The sequence below is a fragment of the Eschscholzia californica genome, unplaced genomic scaffold, assembly GCF_041429995.1.
Source record: "Eschscholzia californica isolate CP2 unplaced genomic scaffold, dmEscCali1.0.p SCAF_6, whole genome shotgun sequence".
In the NCBI taxonomy this organism is placed as follows: domain Eukaryota; kingdom Viridiplantae; phylum Streptophyta; class Magnoliopsida; order Ranunculales; family Papaveraceae; genus Eschscholzia; species Eschscholzia californica.
This window is the reverse complement of record NW_028238483.1, coordinates 36,759,784-36,784,456: the sequence shown is the minus strand read 5'-3', so window position 1 is coordinate 36,784,456 and position 24,673 is coordinate 36,759,784. Positions and strand designations below refer to the sequence as shown.

Sequence of the window (24,673 nt, the reverse complement as noted above, 5' to 3'; positions counted from 1 at the left end):
CTGATAACATATATAACTATGGAAAGAAATGTATCGTTAAAAAACATAGCATAATGTATCGTTCAAAAACATGGCAAAACATTAGCAAACATATGACTAAGAAAATTGCTAAATTGCTAGAAACATTAAAATAATGTTGACACAATTTCTCCCACACTACAAGCATTTTTCTAGTTTATCGATAATTTGTAAGTTAGTCTAGCCAAATCATAATACCAACTTCCACGCATATTATGGAAATATAAAAAGTAAAATGCATAAAACATATTGAAACATCCATCAAAAAACATTCGAGTTTAACTACGACAATCTCTTAACTATTAAAATTTAATAGAAAGTAGCAGAATCCTCTTGTTTAAATACGATAATCTGTTAACATTGATCAAATTCTCTAACCAAATAAAAGACTTAAGCAGCATATTTCGGTTTCTAGCAGCTTAAGTAAACCTGCATAATCAAAATTTAATTTAGTTATCATATAGCTGCCGTGCATGAGGCACTATTGTGATAAGCCGGTTTTTTACACCGGCTGCAGACCCTCATTTTTTTGGGTATGTTTCCTGAGCTCTCTCTTCTTACTGTCCTTGGCCTTCCCGGTTTTCGCTTTGTTAACGGAGGTAGTGTTCTTGTTGCATCATTGTACTCCATTGGCTCGTCATAATTTGGTATTGGGTAGACATAGTATTGATAAGTGTTGACGAACGCTTGTTTGGTGAAAATTGGATCAAAAAAACTTGTTGTATCACCATCATAATTCTTGATGCACAACATGGCATGTTGACAAGGGATACCATCTATCGACCACCTACCGCAACTACATTTGAGATCAATGAGATTGACAGAATGAGTAGGAAATGAGCATACCTCGTACACAAGATCGCCAGCAGGGATTATTGCCCAAGAATTAGCCAAATTAAAACGGTATTCAAGTTCAATATTGATTTTGGGGCATAGGAAGTGACACCATTTCTCAGCTTTGATTCTCTTCTTGTTCATCCTTTTCATTATTCTAACACGGATAGAATCCAACATAACTGTGATAGGTAAAACCCTGTCATCACGTATCCAGTTGTTGAAGGTTTCTGCCAATTGAGATGAAATTGCACCGTAACGTGAATCAGGGAAAAAGGAATCAGCCCAATTTTCAGGGTTTAATGACTCAAAGAATCGAGCCACATTAGTCCCGCCCATATGTACCATCGATGCCATATGTTTGTGAAATTCTGACTCAGGTACCGCACGTGCTGCCTTAAATAGTAATGACTGGAAATACCCCGACTTCTTAGCCCCATTTTTCACCCTTAGATTCAGGTTGTTTTTCAAATGCCACGCACAAAACGAATGCAACGAATTGGGGAAGACACCCTTAACACCTTTTAGTATTCCAGAGTGTCGATCTGACATGAATGTATAATTGGTGTTAGGATCAACACTTTTGTGTAGGTTTTTGAAAAACCATTCCCAGTTCTGATCATTTTCACTATCAACAACGGCGTAAGCAAGAGGAAACATGCCTGAAAACATCAATAGAAGTAAAAATTTATGTAACAGAATAAACTTAATTCAATTAGAGTTTAAGAGTTGCTCTATCATATATGTAAATTGTTGAAAAAACCACCTTAATGTTACAATATATTAATGAAATGGTAACAGAAAACGAATTGTTCTAAAGAATTCTCTGAACATACCATTGTTTCCGTCCTTCGCTACAGCTGCGAGAATGCATCCCTGAAACTTAGACTTTGCAAATGTGCCATCAACATATATGACGGGCCGGCAATGCATAAAACCTTTTCGACATGCGCCTAAGCAAATAAAAATGCGGATGAATCGACGGTTTATGCTGTCAACTTCGAGATCAACTATGCTATCAGGATTAGTTCGATTAATAGCCGAAGCATACCATTCTAATTTAGAATATGAATCCTCTTCTTGCCCAAATACAGTGCTTAAGGCTTTTTTCTTTCCTTTGTAAGAGAAGTAGTAGCTCAAGTTAAGTCCGAAGTCTTTTAGAAATGACAATTCTACATCCTTAGTGCTTTTGTTAGGGTTGATCTTAAGATCTTCGGCTATGAGACCTCCTACAAGTTTGCTTGATATTTTTGCCTTCGAAGAGTTTAGAATAAAATCAGTGCAGCCTATGTGATTTAAATTGAACTCCTTTAATAAGAAAATATTAGGAGATCTCATGGGGGCATATCCGTGCACCTTAAAAGGACATCCATCTCCATGGCACCCAACAGTAACCCTATACCGATCATTCTTTATAAATTTGTAACTTTTTTTCGTACTGATAGAGTAATGGCCAATAGCATCTCGGAAGGCTTGAACCCCACCCTCAAACTCTTGACCGACGTGGGTAAAAATTGGACCCCATGCTTCTGGCTTAGTTATTTTATTCTTAAGGTAAGACCCATTAGTATTTGCATCACTAAAATCCATGGAGTGATTGAATAGCTGCAGAAAATTATATAAAAGCATTAAATATTCTTGCGTTTTAAACTACCTTATTCAACTTCATTCAACAGATGCTACTAGAATGTAAAAAATGCTACTATAATCAGTAAGATGCTAGCGAAATAGTATTTGCTTATTAAACTACATTAACAAATTCATTCATCAAATGCAAGTAGTATGTAAAATATGCTAGTAGAATCAATAAGATGCTAGAAAAATAGTATTTGCTTATTAACCTACTCTAACAAATTCATTCAACAGATGCTAATAGAATGTAAAATATGCTAGCAGTATAATCATGCTAGGAAAATAGTGTTTGATTTCTAACCTACTGTAAGAAATTCATTCAACAGATGCTAATAGAATGTAAAAAATGCTATTACAAACAATAAAATGCTAGAAAAATGATAATTGCTTTTTAATTTACTATAACAAATTCATTCAATAAATGCTAGTAGAATGTAAACAATGCTATTAGAATCGATAAGATTCTAACAAAGTGGTATTTGGTTTTGACGACATCTGTAACAAATTCATTCAACATATTGCTATTATAATACAAAAAAGGCTATTAAAATACACGAAATGTAGGGAAAACAAATTTACTCTATAAAACTTTTTTATGAGAAAAAGATAACTGTCAACTGTGATAGAGATTTCAACATTCAAGTGATAAAAATTAATATTACAAATAAGTTTTTTGTTAAAATAAATTAATTTTTTGAAGAAGATTATAGTAATACAGATTGTGTTAGTAGGGATTTTTAGATTCTAAAAATTAATTGAAGTCAAACATACCTTACAAACGAAATTACAGATGTTTAATTGGATCGAGGTCGAGATAAAAACCAAATCACAGATTCATACTTTCTTGAAGTTGAAAGAACATAGAGTTAGAGAGAGAGAAATTCGTTTTTTTGGGAGAGAGCATCTCATTTTAGGTAAATATCCATTGAAATGGTAGGTTAATTTAGACAACTATAAGTTTTGGAAACAATATATTTTCTTGAATTCAAAGAACATAGAGGTACAGAAAGTGAAACTAGTTTTTGGGAGAGATAAAGTAGTTTTAGGTAAATATCCATTGATTTGGAAGGTTGCTTTAGTAAAATAATTCTTTTGGAAATAAAGATTAACATTAAATGTCCACCATAATTGTATTAACTTAACCATTATAAACCTTTGGTTTACCAATGGTTAAAAAATATTTATGAAAGGGCAAAAATGAGAAAAAATTACAAGAATGATGCATGGGACCCACCAAATAGTGAATTTTTGGACTTATTTTACATTTTCGATTTATTTTGGTTTAATTTTATTTATTGGTTTAGGAGTGGATATATGACTCATTACCCCCCCCCCTATTTTTGGACCTTAAATACAAAAATCCATATAATTATGACACGTAAGGTAAATAAGTTAAGTTTAGAGTTTTGCATTAGAACATCTCCAATGCAACACTCAAATGGAAAAACTTAGAGTGCCACCTAAGATTTTTTGTCTCTCCAATGCAACACTCAATTTGGATCTCAAAATGATGTGGCATCATTTAATATCGAGATATCTCAAGAACAAACTCAATATTTGAGATTTCTTTTGAGGATCTCAATTGGTCACTCAACATTAAAAGCAAATATAACCATCTAAGAAATGACACCTAAGTTATTTTTAGGTTTTTAGAGTGGTGCATTGGACATGTCTTTTGAATTGAGGATCTCAACATTGACATCTAGGAAAGAGAAACTCAATTGAGCCTTGACACATAGGACTATTTGAGTTTTTTTGAGTTTTGCATTGGAGATGCTCTATTTTGCCACGTAAGTAAACAAAACAACTTTATAAATCGGCATCTCCAATGCAAAACTCAAAAAAATTTTGAGAATCTCTATTCTCGCCACCTAAGACTGAAAATCTCAACTGGAACTTGACACATAGGATAAATAAAGATTTTTTTGGAGTATTACATTGGAGATGCTCTATTTTGCCACGTAAGTAAACAAAAACAACTTTATAAATTGGCATTGGAGAAAAAAAAAAGAATTGGAGATCTCTATTTTGGCACCTAATCATTGAGATATTCTAAGATATTATTTAGGATCTTATGAGATTATCTTTTAATTAGTTTTCTACTCTAGATTCAGATTTACTTTCCTTTTAATTAGGAATTCCTTTAGATATGTTTTAATGTTGTTTAGTTTTCTTATTATATAAATAATAGGATTTAGAACTTGAAATGAAAACTTACTACAAGGACGTACATTTCTACTTGAGAACATTACTCGATTGCAAGGGGGAAGCAAAAACGATCTAGCTCTGATTATATCCGTGGCTCAATTTTGAATGAGTTTCAACATCACTGAAAGGCAAAATAAATGAAATTTGTGTCATATCAATTTCAGGTACTTACAATATTCGTATTGTTTCTTTTAAGCTATCAAAATGTTATTTAACCCGAAAAGTAGAACCGACCACAAAGCGAATGGTGATGAAGCCGATGGCTCCCGTCGATCGGACCATGTAGAGATAAAATGACATCACCAGTAAGGTTGTCTGCAAAAATCTTCGGCCTGTGGTCGGTCTTAATTTAGGGTTAAATAGCAATGTTCTTAAGTTATACACACACACACACTATAAGACTACACAACCCACCTTTTGGGACTCCCACTTGAATCTCATACGAGAGAACACATGAATTTCTCTCTCCACGTGACTGGACATGTGAGAGGAGGGAGAAACAAGAGTTTGTTTCTCTCACATGCAATTTAAGTGAGAGTCCCACGAGGTGGGCATTAAAAATGAGATAGCTCCTATTATTAAACCTAACCTACCAAGGGATGAAGTCTCTGTATAGAAGCTAAAATCAGCCAATGGTCCAGATAGGACATAAAAGGACTCCTTAAAATTAACATAAGCAGACTACAGACATATACCTAAACTTTCTAAATTGTAACTACAAACCATTTCCTATATCTTTTGACTTCCTCTTTAAAATTTTCTAATTTCAACAAATGATATTTAGGTTACAATATAAGATTATTTTTACACATAAAATAGACCTTTCCTGAGATATACAGTATATATTTTATTTTTATACATCTTAGAGCAACTCCAATGTGGGGCTCGGGCTCCCAATTTTGGGAGCCCCTGAATTTTGGGAGCCCCGGGGCTTAGAGCAACTCCAACGTTGGGCTCCCAAGAGGGGCTCCCAAATCCAAAATATGCACATGTGTGGTGTATGTGTGTGAGGGTTGTGTTTTAAATTTTGGCTCTAATATATTAAATTTCAAATTTTTTAAAAAATTGGGGGGGATTTGAACGTTCGGTACGCGATTTTGATTTGTACGTTCGTTGAAGTGTTCGGCAATTTTGTTCCAAAAATGACCCGCTCTTTGATCATTACCAATAATCGCATCGGTGGCAATATGTAAATAAGCATTAACGAGCAAAATATCATCATCATTAGTATAACGTTTATTAGAAACCGACGACATTGGCGTTTCATTACAATCAAAACTTTCTTCGACCCTTTCTTCGACCCCATCATACGATAAATTAACTTCATCGGTAACATTGAAATCGGAGTTTAACATTCCCATATAACCGAAATTATGCAAATTGGCATTTGGATCCATTGAAAAAAAAAATTGATAGAAAGAGTGAGATGGAGAGGATGGATGACAAAGAAATTGAGAGAGAAATTGAGAGAGAGAATGATAATAGAAATTGAGAGAGAGAATGATATGAAATAGAAGTATGGGGTGGATCCCCTTTAAATAGGGGATCCACCCCATACTACCGTTGGGAGCTCCCAACTAGCCGTTGGGAGCTCCCAACGGTACAAAATCAGGGGCTGGGAGCCCCCAGCCCGGGCTCCCATTTGGGAGCCAGGGAGCTTGGGCTCCCAGCCCCCCCGGGAGCCCAGCCCCGGGGCTCCCGGGTTGGAGAACGTGGGCTGGGGGCTGGGGCTCCCAAATTTGAATTTGGGAGCCCAGCCCCCCCCACGTTGGAGATGCTCTTAGTATTACTTTATTTTGCGTAGTTGTTTCTAAGAAAGGTTAATTCACCTCCTATATAACTCGTACATTCTGACTTGTTTTGGTACATTTTGATCAATAGCCTAGTTAGAACCTCTCTTACCTCTGACTTTTTTAATAAAGAGAGATAATGAGAAAAGCAAAGCACATAAAGAGGGAGAGAGTGTCAACTTCTTAGATCCTTACATTGAAGATTTAGAGTTACATTGATTTAATTTACAATGTTTATAATATGAAAATTTCATACAAACTCAAAATTCGAATTTCCTTATATATTGAAGATCTATATCAAATTTAATATAGTAGTGCAATCAATACGTGTATACCTTAGAGGCTTAGAGCATCTCTAGCGCAAAACTTAATAATAAAATAAAATCTATTGTCTTGTCTGTCAAATTTGAATTGAGATTTTCATTCTAATGTGACAAAATAAAGATCTTCCAATTTCTGTTTGTCTCTAATGTAAATCTCTAGATTTGTTTTGTTTACTTATTTGACATAACAATTTTTTAAAACACTTTATAAATAGAAAGTCTTGTATATTTCTATTTAATCACCATCAAATTTTCGTGATGTATCATTGTCTTGTAACGACTAACGTAGATCGTAGTCGTATTCTTAAAAAAATTACCAGCAAATCATTATAGAGATCCAAATTGAAATTTACATTGATTTTTTTTAAAAGAAGTCCAAACATCTTAGGATGCTCATAGGACTTTCAAATATATTTTTTTTTTGTTGAGAGTGGGACTTTCAAAGATTGAGTGTCGTGTTCGAGGTGCTCTTATATAACATTCTTATTAAGATTAAGAGCAAATCTAATGGCAGCCGGGTTGATCCAGCCATAAAGGCGACTGAAGGGTCTCCAACATGACCGTTGGGTCATGTTGGGGACTCCCAAAGGTCGTGTTGGGATGATCTCGATTGTTGGATTATCCAACAACTAGATCTTCCTTCTTCTTGTTTGTAAATTAAAAAAAACTTAAAAATAAAATAAAAACATTAATGACAAATATACATTAAAACAAACCGACTTTTGCATTAATAATCCAACGATCAAAACACATTACTAATGATCCAACGATCAAAATACATTACTAATAATCCAACGACTCAAAATACGTTACTAACAAATTCAACGATCAAAATCAATTCATTGAATGGGTAGAAAAGAGAAAAATTCATAATTTAAATTCAAATTTTCGTCCCCCAAAGAGGCCGAGGCTGAAAATTTTGGGAGAAAATGTAATTTTTCGGCCTAAAACTTGATTTGCTCCAATGGCCCAAACAAAAAGATAATGGTGCCCAATGCCCTAGTGGTTTTGAAATAGAAGTACTACTAATTATAGGCGTGGCATGTTACGAGGGGCAGACAATTAATTTGATGTCGCAGTAAACATCAAATTCAATTGAAATCGAGGAGTCCACAAAGTCATCTTCTGGATATTGACTCGGAACCAAACTAGGAAAATAAAACCCTAGATAAAAATAAAGGGTATTTTAGGTATTATAAAAAATAAAAAGTAGGGGTAATATGGTCACAAGAATAACCATAAATACGTGGTGAAGGTGCTATCTTTTTCTTCATTGGAAACAAACAGGGAAGAAGGGAGAAGAAGAAAAAGAAAGAAGATTTTAGGGAAGGAAAAAGAAAGGATTGATTCATTCTCACAATGTGTGGTGGAAATAAACAAGAATCAATCCAATCTTTTTTTGTTTTATATAATTTGATCGATTGATATGAGAAACTAGAGAGAGAGAGAAAGTATTATTAGTAGTTGTCGTAGTAGAAGAAGAAAAGAATCGATACTAATATCAACAGCTTGTTGGTTTTTAGACATAGATATAGATTGATTGAGAGTAGAATTTTATTAGGGTTTTCGTTTTTCTTATTTGGGTTTGTAAGGGGTTTCGATTGTTCTGATTTGTTGCTGTGATTTGTTGAAGATCGTAAGAGAAGAAGAAGATCGATTATTCAGGTATTGATGAAACCCTAGCTTTTGATTTATGTGTTTTTTTGGTTGTGTTTTTTCATCGGTAATGAGGGGTGGGATTCGATTGGTTGGGTTTTCAATGTGAAGATCAATTAAACAGGTTGAAGGGTCAAAAGAAGTTAATGAAAAAGTGAAGGAATTAGGGTTTGTTGAATGTGAAGACTAGCTTCTTCTCCTTCTGTTAGATCTGTTCGGAGTTATAATAAGGTTTTTTTTAGGTACTTGATAGATGGAAAGTTGAATCTGCAACGGATTTTGACTGTCTAATGTTTGATGTTGCCTCCTGAGAAGGTTCTGCTCTATCTCGATGAGATGCTTCGGGTTGGATCTAGGTTTTGTCTTAATGAAACATAGTGTCTTGGCTTCTGAAGCAGATGTAGTCTCTTTTTGTATTCTAGGGCTTCTCAATCGCTTCAGGCTTATGAATTTTATATCTGCTTCTATCAAGTCTACCTAGAAATATTAGGCTTTTTGTAAAAGCCTAGTTTTTTCATAAACGGGCTCGGTTCTTCAGAACCAGAGAGACTGCTCTTTCATCTATTTTGGGGTATTTGGGATCTAAGAATGGCATAAGAAGATCTGAATCTGTATGGGCACCCATACATTTGCCTAGCATATATCTTTCGATCTTGTTGAGGTTTCAGATTTATCCACTTAATGGTTGGGACCATAGAAGGTCATAGTATGATTGTGTTATACAAGAGAACCTATGTGAAGTTTTAGATTTGGGTGTTAAAAATTGCCATTTGAAGTTGGCCTCAGAACCCTAATCCACAATGTGAACTATGGGACTTTAAGCTTTTTTAATGAAGCTATTGATTAGACCGTAATTACTGTTTACAATGTTACAGACAACATTTTTTGAGCGCCTATGCTTATGTAAAGCTCGTGTGTTTTACAGGTGCATTTCTCTTCAGCTGATCTAAGTTATTGCAATTTCCAGACAGACAAAAGACAATGAGGGTCCAGATTTAATGGTTAGTTTCTAGGGTTTCATCTTATTTGAATATTTAAACACACTATGATTCTTAGATATAGTCACGGATATTCCTTTCTCATAGTTGGGCATGAATTCTTTCTCTAAGTCGAAGATATTTTTGTGAACTTGCAGATTCGTTTGTGTACTTGTGGTGGAGGGTCAGCCTCTATTGTGGGGCTTAGTAGAAATCGAGTAGCAGTTGCATCCTGCAAGAGTTGTGGTGGTAAACCATTACTTGACAGCAGACAATCTCTATCGGCGAGAATGCCGAGTACAGTGGGGTTGGAGCTTACAAATGTTTTCAATCCTGACTTTGCTTGGAAGAATGTTACGAAAGGTCAAAGGAGTGCATCAAGACGAGCTAGAAAACCTGCTTCGGCAAAAGTGGCACAAAGTGAAAACAACCCTGTTGCGGGAAGGGCAGAGGGATGTGCGAAGGAAGACCCAAAGATAGTGAAGGATATGCCTGTGTCAGAATCTGAAAAGGTTACTGTTGCTACTTGTCGGAGACTCATTTTAGTTGCTTGTCTACCGACATGCTTTTTAGTACAGGCTCTCTCTTCCAACGAAACTCATATAATATCCTCTGTTTTTATTTACAGCTTGGTGTTTCAGTCCTAGGAAGTCGCTTCAGCCACAATATAGAGCATGTACCAATCAAGAAAAGGAGATACTTGTATCAGTCTCCATCATCCCCACCTCAGATTCCATCTCCACACCGACAGAAGTCAGGTTTGATTTTTGACAGTCGGCCTGCTATCTGTCAGGAGTCTTCTTCACCAAACTTAATAGCTGAAGGGAAAGATAAGGGTATTGCTACTGCTGCTGCAGATGGGTTGGCTCAGGTTGTCAATGTTGATAGGGAGGACACACATGAGATTAATGAGAAGCTTTCTTCTGATAAACAAGAAATTTCAGGTATTTCAATACTGGCAGCTGCAGCTTGTGACGAAAAGAATTCAGGCGATGACAAGTTTTCTGTGCGAGAGGGGTATTTTCAAAGTTTGTGCATTTCTTCAGTGTCCGTGGAGGAAACGACCATATCACCAGAGACATCTGAGGGATTCGCAAAAGATCTGACCAGAGATGCTGTAGGTCGACAGAACACGGGGATCGCAGTTATTCAAGATAACTGTACGAATCCTGGGTTGAATAGTAGCAAGGATGATGGGGTTGCCAGAAAGCTTGAATTCTCTTCACGAGATGACAGGTTACGTTGGGACCTAAATGTTGCCATGGATGCCTGGGAGACTACTTCTGAATATCCTGTTGTGAATTCTCAGAAAATTTCTGTTCACCGAGGTGTATCTGATGATTCTATCCAGAGCGAGAAGGTTGAGGAAGGGGTAGAAGATTCTATCCAGAGCAAGAAGGTTGAGAAAGGGGCAGAAGATTCTTACCAGAGGGAGAAGGTTGAGAAAGGGGCAGAAAATTCAAAATGTTCAATCAAAGGATCGCCTCAGCCTTTGGTTGACAGGTGCGAGATTAACGATCTTGAAGACTCTAAAAAATGTTTTCCTGGGTCTGAAAAATCAAATACAGACGTGCATAAGTTGGATGTCTGCAAAGCTGTGGACCTAGTGAAAGAAACAGAAGTTTCCAGTGATCAAGAGCAACCGAGCCCCACTGCATTTGAAGTCGATGTACATGCTAGTCATATTTCTTCAGCTGGAGGAAGAACTATTCCTTGTGAAGCACCCACAACCCATCTCTGTAAGAAGACAGATGGTGATTGTGCCTTGGGTAGGGAAGGAGTTGAAACGGTTGCCTCAGACAATCCTGCATCTCAGAAGTGTGATGTGACACTTTCTGTGCCTGTGATTTGTAAAAGAACTTGCTCTGACGAAGAGAATGCGGACAGAAACTCCCAGTTGCTTGATGAATTTGCACCCAAGGTGACGGTGAACATTGATGTTACTGAAGATGAAGCGCTAAAAGCTGGGCCTCTAAATGATGAAATGGGTTTCTCTGATGGATCCGGTATTACCCAAGTGGTACGAGACTGTAAAGAATTGTCCAAGCTCAATGCCTCTGTTGGTAAAGGTAGACACATTGTTAATGCATATTCAGACATTCATGATGTTAGCGTGTCAGCTGAAGATGGGGTGAAATTAGGCATTGATGAAGTGACTTTAATGCATAGTGATTCTGAGAGATCCACACTCAAGTTGTCTGGATTGACTCCAGAAATGGTTGAGACTCAGAGGCCCGTAGGAAGTTCGAGTTCTAGCGAAGCTTGTAGAATTTATGAAGATTGTGTAAATATCCCTGGTAGGGTAGCTTTAGAAGATGATTCATTTGATGATAGTGATTATGATTCAAGTGTTTCTCATGACTCCCCTGAGCATGTTGCTGAGACTAAAAGGGTGACTGAGCTTCAGAGTGGCTATGACTCTCAGTACGAGGATGGGGAACTGAGGGAGTCGATTGAGCGCAGTTGGGAAGATGAAGGTGAAGAAGTAGAAGCCGAACATGTTGATTATGGGTCAGACAATAACTCTAACAGATTTGAAGCTCCTAAAAACTGCCTGATCTCCATACCTGTACAGCTAGAGAAAGCTGCAATCTGCAGGAAAAGGACATTGCAGTCTGTAGTTGATGGAGATTTAGATGCTGTTGATATGTTGATTCAAGATGATGATTCTTTTATGGGTAAGGACGCTGCTAAAGAATCAACAAAACAAGTAAGCTCAAGGATGAGATTTTCTGGACGAGAAAAGGTGCTAGAAGGCCGTCAAAGTTCTGCCGATACACTTACTGAAGTTAGTGAAGGGACTGACAGGAAGAAAAATGTTAGTGTTCGTTTTGATGGTATGAATTGCAAAGATTCAGTAACTGGAGTGGTTGGATCAATGGTTCCTAAGAGTAACTTGCGATCATGGATTGAAGGACCAAGCAGGTACCTTGCTAGACAGAATCATTCTAGTTATTATGCGATTACATGCTGTCTTTAATAATTTGAACCGATGATCATTAACTTTATTTATATTTCAGGTCCAACAACTTCGACAATCCAACTCCTAGTGTTGAAGTTGGAAAATCTATGGGAAGGGGTGCATCTTGCTTAGATATCAGTAGGATACGCCGTGGAGCTGATCGATCGACAGAATCTTCTAGAGGGAACTGGGGTCATGGTCAAAATCGTTGTAATTCACCTAGTTATTATGACATTGCCAATTTTGCGGGAGCCAGTGCTAGAGGAAGAATCCAAAGACAGTCCGCAAATGCTTCCTCACAGGTTGGGCATCTACTGGATTCTAGCCCAGATAGAAGCAACAGTTTGGGCAGAAACATATATGCTAGATATGGTCCACAAGTTGTGCCCCGAGGCCCAAGGGGGAGGTTTAATAACAGGTCTTTCCCTGTCAACAGAATCGATTCTTCGTTGCATCTCCAAAGCTATTCTTCAGATCATAGAAGAGGAGCACCTCATTTATCTCAACTTCGTACAAGATCTCGCTCCAGATCTAGAACTCGCTCTCCCAAAATATGGCTATCTCCAACTCGAAGAAGTAGCAGGTCTCCTAATTTCAAACATGGGTCTCGAATTGACAGGGGAAGATCACCCCATCGACGGCCTGGTTTTGGACCAGACCATATAGCAAATTTTGGTGTTTTACCTGGAAGGCGTGGATCCCCACAACATACCTCCAGATTGTTAGACTATCAAAAGGATAGCATGGAGTATTTTAGAGGTGTTGGATACAGGCAACAATCTTCAGCTCCTGGAAGGTGCTCGCCCGAAAGAGCCTTCAGGAGCCATAATCGGTATGACTTGTTGGATTCTTCTGAAAGAATGAGAGAAGATGAATACTACAACAGGCCCATGCATAATAAGAGATTTCAAGAGGTGATTGGAACTGGTAGAAGACCTAGGAACGATGGAAGTGATGATGACAAAAGTAAACATGGTTACAGATATGACAAGTCTCGCCCAATAAGACGATTTGGTATTGGTATTGATGAGCCGGTCAAGCGTTTCCAGTACGATATAGAGGATGACTTTGCAGTAGGAGACCCTCGTAACAACGAAATTTCAGGATTCAATGGTAGACGAATCAATAAGGATTATGCCCGTGACATTGGTAGAAGACTTGGAGATGCACCTAGAGGATTTAGAGAAGATAGAGGTCATCTAAGATATGGAGATGGGAAGTATAGCAAAAACTCAGAATCATATGGAATTGGAAAATGTGAAGATGTAGCACCTAAACGAAGACCTGCGTGACTTATAATCTTTTTTTTTTTTTTGGTTCTGTTCGAAGTAGTTTTGGTTTGCTGGTTTAGGTGAAGTGATATTTTAACCTGATATCTTTTTTGTTATTTTCAGGGGAAACATCTATTAACCTGCAAGTTTCCCTTTCTGAGTAGTGGCAATGAAAATTCACTAATATATAGAATTTCTTTTTTGATTCTTTACCGGGTGTTTCAATCTGATTATTCATACTTTTCTTTTAAGTTCCTTTTGTTTCCTTTTTGGTGCCTATTTCTGGTGGGGGTCATGGGTGAGTTATAAAATATGTATTCTGTTGAAATATTATGAAGTGAAGAATCTCATTTTAGCTTATCAAGATGTTAGTACACTTAAAACTTCTGGTTCTTTTCTTCTTCTTCTTTTCTTATTGGTAGAAGTCAACTTCATTATCAATCTCAAAATGTGCATCTTTGATACTCTTTTTATGTTACTGAATCGGATATTTAGAGATACATAACCACGGTTCATATGAATCTGGGGATGGGTGCTGGCGAAACTTCATGTTTATGGTGAGTTCTCTTTCGTATTTGCTGCTAATTTATGTTAATATTACAGTGGTGAATTTGGCAGGTCTAACCCTTACTGAATTCTTGTTTTTGTAGAAAATTTCCTTGAACGTCTGTTGGGGTTCGATGCTGAAAGGTCTGAATTCTTGTAGGGATAAGGTAGATCTATGTTTCAGACCCATAAAGACGGATCAAAACTTTGATTTGGCTCTCGAGCTCATCGACCCTAAATCTCAGTTTGTGTTCATCGACCCTAAATCTCAGTTTGTGTTCATCGACCCTAAATCTCAGTTTGTGTTCATCTGCATTCTGTTAAGGTAATCGTTATGTATACGATGTGCCTCTGTTTAACTCCAAGTCTGTTCATGTTTATTTTGGCTGATCAAACTTATTTTATACACTAGACTTTTGTAGTTGCATAAAACTTGGAAAAAGTATAGTACTCTGCGTTGTTCACAAATCACAATAACCAGGGAAAACAGAACAAGTCGAAACTGATAATTTTGCAACCTCCTATTAGCCATTTTGTTCCATTCCACAAACCAAAAAACCAGCACTTGATCCTCCACAGACAGAACAAATACTGCAGTGAGATTAACTTATTCACTATGTTCTTGAGCTATCTATATTTTATCCGAACTCTATCAGGATTTCCAATAGATTTTGTAAAGGTGAAGAAACAATTGCTTTGCCACATCCATGTTAATAACCCCCTTGGCATGCATTTTGCTTTTTCCCAACGATAACATTAGAATATGCAACTGCCATGGGGAAAGTGGTGAATAATTTGAAAACTGATATTGGCAACTTCGGTGTTGCAAACGATAAGGTATATATTTAAGCTTTTTGACAAATAACTACAAATGCAGAGAGGCAAATCTAACATTTTCATGCAAAGATTGCAGATATCGGGTCATCTCTTGTTACAGTTATCTTCAATTTGCAGTTTCTGAAGGAACAGATGAAGAGTAGGTAATTTTGCAGTTGAAAGTTATACGCTGGAGTCTGGCCGATGAGCTATGGAGTGATAAAGATGAATGTCGTAAGCTCATCTTGCAGATCTCTATTAGTGTTGTGCTTTGGAAAATAAGGTTTCGGCGTGTAGCTGCCAATCTCGACAATTTACCAAGGGTGTCCCTGCCGTCTCACCCGCGTTTAGTGGCATCCATGACCTAAAGTGAACATTTAAGCTGGCCAATAGTTCAATGAGGTCCTTCAATGGAAAATTCGAGAAGGATGACAAGTGATGGGGGTGAACTGGTATCGTAAAGCTCAAGTTGGGTTTCTATCATCTCGAATAGAACATTTAGTTTCTCTTGCTCCAAATTAGTGCTTAAAATTATAGTGTGATGGTATATTCACAATAACAGTTTACATGCAAACTGGCTTTCACTGCCATGGTTAATGAATAATTTCGACCTACAATCTTGTTAAGTAAAACCCCGATTGATTGTACATTATTATTAATGTGAATAATAAATATAACTTAGAATATATTTCGTGATCTTGTTCAAAAAGACATGCCAATATTTTTCTACGCTCAATCTCTGCTTGCAAACAGTGCAATCCCCCACGAAATAGATGTCTAAACTCGTGTAAATCTACTTGCACAAGCAAATTGACGAAATCAACGAAATAGACAAACTGATCAAATATTGGACGGATTAGCTGAAAAAGGAAGTACGCCAATTGATATTGTTCGTATATTGTCTTGACAATCAAGATTTGGGAAAAGGTTACATATATTTAAGGACAGTAAGACCAAAACCAATTCCAAGAAAAGTTGCAATGGCAATGCCAAATATTCCAGCAAGAATTGCAGGAACAACCATAGAGCTCCATCCTTTTGCTGTTGCCATTCCGCATGCTGTTGTTGGTCCTCCTACATTGGCATTTGAAGCTAACAGCAATAACTTCTTATCAAATCGTAACAGTTTCCCCACTCCAAGGATAATTGCTAAATGGACTGTTATTTGAACCAAAGCAAACATGAAGATACTCGGTGCTGTGTTAATTACATTCCATATGTTCCCGTTTGCACCAATGACAGCAAAAAATACCTGATGTGTACAAAATGAGATTTCAGAAACCAGACGAATAGGAAGATAGCTCATGATCCAAGATACTATAATTTAGCGAGACTCGATCAGTCTTCACGTGACAGTTGAATGAGAGGTCCCTTATAAGGAGCAAGTCGGAGAGATTGAGAAATAGAGCCATTTGATCTGATTTGTTACCAAGAGCCACGGAATTATCATCTAAAAGTGATCCTTTCGGGACAATTTGTTACATTTAAACCCATCCCAACTCTGTTAACTTTAAAGGGGGAGAGTAAATGGGTCAATTGGAATTAGCCCATAGTCCCATACTACAGCTCAGTGGGATTTAGACGGTCTTGTTCACAGGAGAGTAAAGCCGGATGTCTGTCTAAGTTCCCATCATTGACAATTGGGGTCTTCTAGACAGACCCACATTACACCTTAGTTTCTTAGTCAAATATCAGTTAATAATGCATCTATGTCTAGAAAAATCCAAGCAAGTGTATAAAAGTAGTATTAGCTAGTTGTTGTAAAATAGTCTACCTGCATTAGAATCAAAGCCATAGCTTCAGCAGAAGATGCTAGGTACCCAAACTGTGCTGGAAATATAGTAGCTAATATCACAATAAGTGCAGTTACGACTGGAAGGGTCCCTCCTTGAATTCCAAAATATTTTGTTATGTACGAAGAAATTGTACAGATAGCGAAGGATATAGCAATTGAAGTTGCAGTTTGTAGAACGGGTAGCTTATTTTCACCCTTGGACTCCGTATCCATTACATCAGCTGCCAAGTTCCGATTTTCAACAGACGATCCATTAAGCAATTATAGCTTTAAACAGACGCTATGTAAAAGAAACCGGAAAAAATTAAATAAAAAGTACGCTAACCTATCGTTTCAGAGTTGTGCAGAAATTTGTTGGAGAAAGAATCAGAGACAAACCATCACTATTGCTGGTGAATGAAGTGAGAAGGCTAAAAACACTTACCATTTCCTGTTGAAACCTCAGCAGGTATATTAGAAGCCAATGCAAAAAGCGACGTGAAATAGACGGCACAAATAACGTTATCTGCAGCTAATCCTGCAGCTAAAACTGATGGAGAAACCCCAAGAGCCTCCGATACAGCAACATAATTGACAGCTACAACAAATCGAGGGGCAAGATACCCCCATCAGTTATAGCAAACTATGGAGAAAAACCAATATTGTTGACCGTTTTTACTAAATTACATTCTTCACAAGTCCTATATGCATTTAACTTTTAATACAAGAAATCAGAATTTGTCGAGCCACATGAATTTACTAGTACTTGCTTTATTAGATGCTTGTTCCGCCCCTGCCCTTTCTTAATCTCATTTGAGTAAGCTTTACCGTGGTTTTCAGAGGAAGAGTCCCACTCACTAGTCGTATACTATTACTCGAGAGTTAATAAAACAGATCAAAGCAGGAACATCTCAATCCAGACAAAACAAAAGTTTTTTTTCAAAATTTTGAAGTTCTATTCTCTTCAGATATGGACTTTGAGTGATGTGGGTTTCGAACTACCATGCTGTTGATGCTTGAGTGACCAATTCAAGTTCCCTAAATACCATATAGCAACACTTAAACATTTGCAGTTGCAAATATCCATATTGTCCCATTCTAGTAACAATGATTATACTGCCAAAAGATATAACAGTTTCTATGACAGTTTATATATTCAGAAACTTCACCACAAAATACAATAGTAAAAGCACCGCCATGTAAATGGCATTCTCAACATTTACCTCCACCTATATGTCGACTCATGAGGGCAGCGGCAATCTTCCAACTATCTTGTCCTAGTGATCGCATAGGCACCATCAGATATGCTACTACCGTTCCAATGGTAGTGGCAACTGTCATAATACAATTATCAGAGTTACTAACTTTTAGGAAGAGGAAACAGAAACTGTCATACTGATGATACAGAAAATAGTAAAGTATAACCCTACATATCATTTTAAAAACAGTTTACCCACTCGAAACCTATGTCGATACACAAAAACATCTCAAATATAAAAGAAATAAATAACATGAAGCAAATCCCTAAATTTTCAAACATGAGAAGGACAAAGATTCCCAGCATAACTATTTCATAAATTTGCCCTCAAATCTTTACTTCAACAGAGTTTTTAGGAAAATGAGTACTACTTTTCACTTCTTATCTTGAAGTGGTTGGACAGGTATGTAATGCTCGTAGTGCAGCAACATCTTTATAAGTTCTAATTACAAATTGAGCCGACATATAGGCTGCATCTATTACCTATGGGAATCAGGGGGGGAATGCTAGTAGGTTTACTGAGATATAGCCACTAATGGCTTCCTATAGTGAGGCCTGATGTGTCAGTTTTTTTAAGGGTCTATACTAATCAGGCCAATCCACCCGACTAAGAGAGTATCCTATATAAACCACATATCAGCACATTCCAACTCCTTCACACGGATAGACACATAAACTGTTGGTTCTGCCTCTGATAGGAATACCGGCTTTAAGACATTGGAATATATATTGATAGGCTGGTGCAGCCACTGCCAGCCCAGCATGATTTGACATAGTCGACATCTTTGAAATTGTGGTGAAATGTTATGATCTAGTTTAAAGATAAAGACTTTCCAATCCTTACAAGCAATCTTTATTAAGGTTTGCTATCGAGGTACTTAACTAATGCATAGTCAGCAAAATAGTTTGGATAAATATGAGAACAAATCAACTCTTAAAAATCAGAATGGAACTCATTATCAGCATACTAGATACCAAACTACAACGTCGAATCAAACACATTATGCCTAAACTAGTAGTAGAAAAGTATAACATGAATATAGATCTCATCAAAATCATCAATAATAAGTTCAAAAATTTTACAGATCAAAATGTGAGGAAATGAAGATAAATTGTGATCTTGTACAAGCATAAAAATGACCTGAACCAAGCAAGAATGCCAAGAGCAATGTTCCAGTAGCTTGAACAACTCGACGCAAATCCGCTTTAAACAAGAGTAATGGAACAGCCATGGGTAGAAGATAATTCATTACTACTGAATAAGCTGGTGCTTCACAAGAAATAATCCCCAAATTACTAGCTGCTAATCCCACCAGAGCACTCACTAATGCCCCACTTAATGCACTCCCAATCTTGGTCTTCTCTGACCTTCAAATAAAGAAACCCAAATTTTAAAACCCAAATTGAATTAGTAAAAAACCCAAAATGCGAGTGTGGGAATTAAGGGTTACCAGATACCAAAGGCACCGGTGGCGAAAAGTGCAGTCCAAGTACCCCATTGATCTTGAGGAGAAATGAGGGGGAAATTTATTTGAGATTTGACTTTTAGAGATCGATTTAAGTTAGGGTTTTGGTAAGGGGTAAGTGGGGAGAGGAAGGGTTTATTGGGCTGCTGATGAAGAGGTAGTGAATTTGAGAGAGAGAAAATGGAGGTGGTTGTTTTGGTAGTTAAGATGTTATGGCGGGAAGAGAGAGGAGTTGATCTTCGAAGAGAAGGAAATGTGATTGGGGAGTTATTAGACTGAATTCTGTTTGAAAACAACAATGGGGAAGCCATTGATTAATGTCAACAACTGTTGATCTTCGTCAGATTTGTAGTGAGAGAAAGAGAGGGGGGGAGAGAGTGACAGTTGAATGGAAGATGGAAGCTATATTTGACTTGGCCCAGGATAGATAGTCTCTTAAGAGCATCTCCAATGCAACACTCAAATTACAAAACTCAATTTGACACATAGGACTATTTGAGTTTTTGACAAAAAACACTCTCCAATGCAACACTCAACTAGAATCTTAATATGATGTGGCAACAATAAATATTGAGATACTCAAAAGAAAACTCAATTGTTGAGTTTTCTTTTGAGTATCTCAACATTTATTGTTGTATCTCAATTGGTCAACATCAACATGTTATATATTAAAATAAGAACCAAAAGCAAATCTAAAGTAAATGTTGAGTTTTTTTAAGTGTTGCATTGGAGATGAATTTTGAATTGAGCATCTCAATAGTGCAACTTAGGAGAGAGAAACTCAACTCATACTTGACACATTGGATTAATTGAGTTTTTGTTGAGTGTTGCATTGGAGATGCTCTAAGGGGGGTGGCAGTGGAATTAGATTCAGAAGGACATTGACTAGCACATATTTCAAGACATTTCAAGATATTTTGAGACATTTCTTAGTTAAAAGTTGCTCCGTCATTTTGAAATCGGTAGACTTCGGTCGATTTTGTAACCAAATTAGCTCGAGTCCGTCAATTTTGAGCCGAAAGAAACGTTGAAGGAGGCACCAATAACACTACCCAATGGCCTCTTCAAAACTTCTCTTAGATTTACATTAAGAAAACTGATATACTATGCAAAATTTTGGCCTCAAATCGGGCTGCAATCTAAAACCCAATGACTGGATTTAGGGCTAGTTGAATCCAAATTTCACAATTTTTCATGCTTAGTTTTTAAAATACTGTAAATGATGTCTTTTTTAAAAATGATTTGCTTAAATAATGTAAATGTGTCACAAATCTGTTTTTAAAATACTATTTGTGTGAGTATACTTTGCTAGACTTGGGACCAAAACTGAGGCTAGGAATCAAACTATTCATACTTTCTTTTTGTGCCGCCTCAAAGAGATAATCAACTAAGAAAAAGAAAAGAATTTCGATCAAAATTAGGGTCGAAATTGAACATAGGTTTGAAATAAAATATACCTACCCACATTTTTAAGTACTAATATGAACTCTTCAAAAACTTCAAATTTTGATTAATAAGAAAAGTAAACTCCAATTGCAGATGAACATCACAGCTAAAAAAACATCACAAGTCTTTCAAATAGGAAAAGTGAACTTTCCAAATTCAAAATGATTGAAGAAACTTGTTCACTCACAAACTGTAGCTGCAAATCAGGTGATGTTACCACCTTGCCTTGGCCTCTTCAAGCTGATATTATCAGCTTCCATGGATTTAAGTTTGTTCTTTATCGCAGCAATTTTAGCACTTCGACTTGTTTGTCCAAAATGAGTATCTGGAAGGCTTGATTTCTTTGCTTCACAAACTACTTTAGAAGGATTCAACAAAGGTGTTCCTGCTGCTGGCTCTACCGTGTTTCTCTCACTAGAAAAGCGGACTACTAATGGACGCCCACAAACTAATCTTCCATACATCTTCTCCTTCGCCAATTGAGCCTCCTGCATGCTCACTTCAATGGAGAAAATGAGAAATTTGAATAAGATAAAAGAGAATGTAGTTTGGTAATGTACCTCTTTCGTACTAAATTGGATAAAAGCATAACCACGTGGTTCTCCACGTTTTGGGCCTCGAGTATGCCACAAGAAATCCTCTGACTCGATCTTTCCGTAAGGAGAAAACATCTTGATCAAGGCAGCCCTGGAAATACCAAGCATTTCCTCCAATTTTAATATACATTACAAAAAAGAGGGTTGTCGTTAAACTCGTAAGATATTTCCTTATTTTCATTATTGACTTCAATACATACTCTGTAATTCTATGATCAAGATTACCAACGTACAGCCGTCTATCACATGTCTCGTCAAACGGACCAGCAGCATCCTGGCATTGCTAATCAAATAAGATTCAGTCGACAGGCACACGATGATTGAACATATAATGCATTTCGGCAATTATTTTAAACCAATTCCAGCTTGACAGACTTCATGATTGCTAGACTTTAATACTGCGGGATTTTGAGCAAAAGTTGCAGGCAATGGAAGAAAACAGAGATCGACTCCTGAAGTTGGTGCAAATAAAATGACCACATTACATATATGTTTTCATCCACTGGCTACAATACTATAAGCATATTTGATGTGAAATTGATATTTCATGTCCAGAGCACTTAGCCCCATATTGCTTAGGCAAACCTCCAAGATATCATTATCATGTTATAACAAATTTGCTAGCCTTATGTGTGAGCTTAGCGCCTAGATTGGTCAGGTTAAAAAGCCTGGCTTGGTCTGTGTAGGACCATGCCCATGGAAAATTTTGTGGCTTGTACCACGTCGAACTATAGTTACTTCACTAGCCTGAGTGGTGCCTAAATCAAGGAAAATGTGGCAAGTACTAAGACGTCAACACTTGAGTTTCATATACAGATGTTTACAGCATTTATATGCTAGAGAGAAAAAAAAATCTTACCATGCTAGGGATAAGGGATTATGATGCGAGATTACGGCTTGAAGAAACAGAAATAGATAGATTGTGGAGATTAGTGTATCATCGACTGCATTGTGACAAATACCGAGTGGGAGTAAGTAGCACGCACAAACATACACGTATTGTAGAACTAAAAATATATAAAAAGCGATGACTAAGACAATCCAAATTTATTCAGAAAAAGGGAACAACAATCAAGACAGAGTTCAAATGAATTTGAACAAATATCGAAAAGGTTGTAAGTAGCAAGCACATACGTGATCGTAAATTCGTAATGATGGGAAGACAGAATCCAAGGGCATTTTGTGCATTTGAACAAATATCGAAAAGGTTGTAAGTTGCAAGCAAATTTTATCACTACCAAATTCTTAACACCAAAAAATGAAACACCATTATTACACACATTCCCTCCAAGTTAAAAAAAAATGAACTTTATCACTCTAAGCTTCTGGAAACAATAATCAAAGTCAGTTCCATTTGAAAATTTCACAAGTAAATAAACAAAATTTCAGCTCGACCTGACAAGCCTCAAAATTTCCTAAATACCTCTTTAAAAAGTAAAAGTTCTATCTTTTTTCCCCAAATGTGGAGAGTTCAGTACTAAAATTTGTCACTTTTTATCATCTAAAGACTCAAAACTGAGAATTCAGTAATATTTTGGGATTTTAGATAGTTAATTGATACCTAAAATATGAATACAAATATACAATTTGATTCTACAATAATCGAGGGGTTTTCTCAGAGAAACCCTAGAACTCAAATCAGAAGAATAAAAATTGGTAAAATGATCTTACGAGGTTTAAAGTCGAGATGAAATGATGATTAGTTCTTGTTGTTGCTGAAAAATGTTTGATCAAATCAAGATGGAGAAACCAGGAGAAGGATCTTGAAGTAAATACCGGGGGAGAGAAGGCGATTTGGTAATTACGTATAAAGAGGTTGGAACTTGACCACCCTATAGTTAATGGCTAGGGCAACTAGGGGTGTCCTGAAATATTATGGGAATGGTTCGATTGAAACTAGACCAAATTGAACTAATCGTTTTCTTACCGGACCGATAGCCTAGGTGATCAGTGCATGTCATGTAGAGGTCTCAATTTCGATCTCATAGAAGTGCAAATACAAGAATATTGAACCTGGGTATAAATAAAGCAGTTTATGTAGGCTTTAGGTTCATTTAATTCGTCAGGCTTTAGGGTTTGTTTTCTATATACTTAGTACAATAAAAGTTATGTTTCTTCGTTGGTCTTTAGGACATTTTGTTATTTTCGTTTTTATTCAGGATCGAGTGTTTTGATCATAAACCACTATTGGGAGTTTCTTCGTCAACTTACAACTCTCTCTACCGATGTACCGGAATCAGAGGCGCTAACCAGAGATCTGCATGCCACGGTTGACGGCGAGAAGAGAAGAAGGTGAAAGAAGCATCGGTTATAAAACTACCCTTAGATGGTTAGTGGTGGCTGTACCAGAGGTAACCCACCAGTTAGATCAAGCAGCTCTAGAGGCACCCCAGGTGGGCATAACTTGTCTTGTTTGTCCGGTGCCCCTGAGCTGTAAGGCTCGAGCCCAGTCGAAGCCTACATGTTGAGAGCAGTCATTCTTACTTGGGATACGAAATGATTCCACGAACAAGCACCCGACCCTTTATATGTTATATGTTGAAGCTCCCAATCGAAAATACGCAATAAAGCCTTTTTTTTGTTGGCAATAAGAATCTGAACTTATTGGAGCTGCAGCTGAGACAACAGAATCTATTTCAATAGTTATAGTCTACAACCTCCCGCTTTCATATTAGCCCTGAGAATCACAAGATTTTGGTTGTCTTTGTTATTTTAAACTTCATGATGTAATTCTCATTTGCCTTTTGGCCGTTATATGAAGTTTGATTTCAAAAAAAAAAAAATCGTCAGCCTTTGAGCAATTTAGTCGTGTTGCAGGTTAGTAGTAATTCGACAGTTATCGTGTTTATCACATCGTATCGATCTATCAATGCCTTTGTAATGACTATTGTAGTCAATATTTAAAAAAAAAGTACGGATTCGACTTGTTTTTTTTAATAATAACACCATACTTCGTCTGTCAGTAAAATGAGATTGATTTATAACACGTTTTCCCAAAACCACAACATAGTAAAATCTATTGTGTTTGTTATAGTTAATGTGAGAGTAGCACAGTCTTCTTTACAGATGACTATACTTATGTAGCTCTTTTTCTTGTAAT

The 24,673-nt window shown here is 36.8% G+C and overlaps 4 protein-coding genes across 5 annotated transcripts; 1 reads left to right on the top strand and 3 right to left on the bottom strand.

The window, feature by feature from the left end:
* Window positions 1–429: 429 nt before the first annotated feature.
* Window positions 430–2,442, bottom strand: LOC147534317 (uncharacterized). Its single transcript, XM_086650113.1, has 3 exons — window positions 1,689–2,442; window positions 865–1,514; window positions 430–447 (listed from the first exon to the last, which is right to left on the bottom strand). Exons 1-3 carry the CDS (start codon window positions 2,440–2,442, stop codon window positions 430–432), a joined length of 1,422 nt encoding a protein of 473 aa, XP_086506239.1.
* Window positions 2,443–7,869: 5,427 nt separating this feature from the next.
* Window positions 7,870–13,879, top strand: LOC147534316 (uncharacterized). Its single transcript, XM_086645484.1, has 5 exons — window positions 7,870–8,470; window positions 9,387–9,462; window positions 9,597–9,950; window positions 10,067–12,363; window positions 12,459–13,879. Exons 2-5 carry the CDS (start codon window positions 9,460–9,462, stop codon window positions 13,690–13,692), a joined length of 3,888 nt encoding a protein of 1,295 aa, XP_086501610.1. The 5' UTR covers window positions 7,870–8,470; window positions 9,387–9,459; the 3' UTR covers window positions 13,693–13,879.
* A 2,010-nt stretch (window positions 13,880–15,889) lies between these two features.
* On the bottom strand, window positions 15,890–20,421 carry LOC147534315 (keratin-associated protein, putative (DUF819)). The gene is made up of 7 exons (XM_086645485.1): window positions 20,374–20,421; window positions 19,517–19,965; window positions 19,207–19,433; window positions 18,031–18,141; window positions 17,253–17,405; window positions 16,808–17,049; window positions 15,890–16,285 (listed from the first exon to the last, which is right to left on the bottom strand). Exons 2-7 carry the CDS (start codon window positions 19,840–19,842, stop codon window positions 15,962–15,964), a joined length of 1,383 nt encoding a protein of 460 aa, XP_086501611.1. The 5' UTR covers window positions 19,843–19,965; window positions 20,374–20,421; the 3' UTR covers window positions 15,890–15,961.
* Window positions 20,422–21,023: 602 nt separating this feature from the next.
* On the bottom strand, window positions 21,024–23,567 carry LOC147534314 (uncharacterized). Of its 2 annotated transcripts, none has more exons than XM_086650845.1 (5): window positions 23,245–23,567; window positions 22,433–22,517; window positions 21,774–21,847; window positions 21,538–21,664; window positions 21,024–21,465 (listed from the first exon to the last, which is right to left on the bottom strand). In XM_086650845.1, the coding sequence occupies exons 2-5, from the start codon at window positions 22,433–22,435 to the stop codon at window positions 21,181–21,183; spliced, it is 489 nt and encodes a 162-aa protein (XP_086506971.1). In that variant the 5' UTR covers window positions 22,436–22,517; window positions 23,245–23,567; the 3' UTR covers window positions 21,024–21,180. The 2 variants fall into 2 exon arrangements, with proteins under 2 accessions (XP_086506971.1, XP_086506970.1); XM_086650844.1 differs by having other exon boundaries at window positions 21,774–21,856; window positions 23,245–23,368.
* Window positions 23,568–24,673: the final 1,106 nt, after the last annotated feature.

Coding starts and splice junctions, on each gene's coding strand:
- LOC147534317 (XM_086650113.1), bottom strand. CDS start 2,442: ATGGATTTTAGTGATGCAAATACTAATGGGTCTTACCTTAAGAATAAA. Junction 1,515..1,688: donor AGCGAAGGACGGAAACAATG/GTATGTTCAGAG, acceptor TGATGTTTTCAG/GCATGTTTCCTCTTGCTTAC.
- LOC147534316 (XM_086645484.1), top strand. Junction 9,951..10,066: donor CTGTGTCAGAATCTGAAAAG/GTTACTGTTGCT, acceptor TTTTATTTACAG/CTTGGTGTTTCAGTCCTAGG. Junction 12,364..12,458: donor TGGATTGAAGGACCAAGCAG/GTACCTTGCTAG, acceptor TTTATATTTCAG/GTCCAACAACTTCGACAATC.
- LOC147534315 (XM_086645485.1), bottom strand. CDS start 19,842: ATGGCTTCCCCATTGTTGTTTTCAAACAGAATTCAGTCTAATAACTCC. Junction 19,434..19,516: donor ACCGGTGCCTTTGGTATCTG/GTAACCCTTAAT, acceptor CTTTATTTGAAG/GTCAGAGAAGACCAAGATTG. Junction 17,406..18,030: donor GAGTCGACATATAGGTGGAG/GTAAATGTTGAG, acceptor GATTTGTTGTAG/CTGTCAATTATGTTGCTGTA.
- LOC147534314 (XM_086650844.1), bottom strand. Junction 21,665..21,773: donor CTTGATCATAGAATTACAGA/GTATGTATTGAA, acceptor TGGTATTTCCAG/GGCTGCCTTGATCAAGATGT. Junction 21,466..21,537: donor TCCAATTTAGTACGAAAGAG/GTACATTACCAA, acceptor GTGAGCATGCAG/GAGGCTCAATTGGCGAAGGA.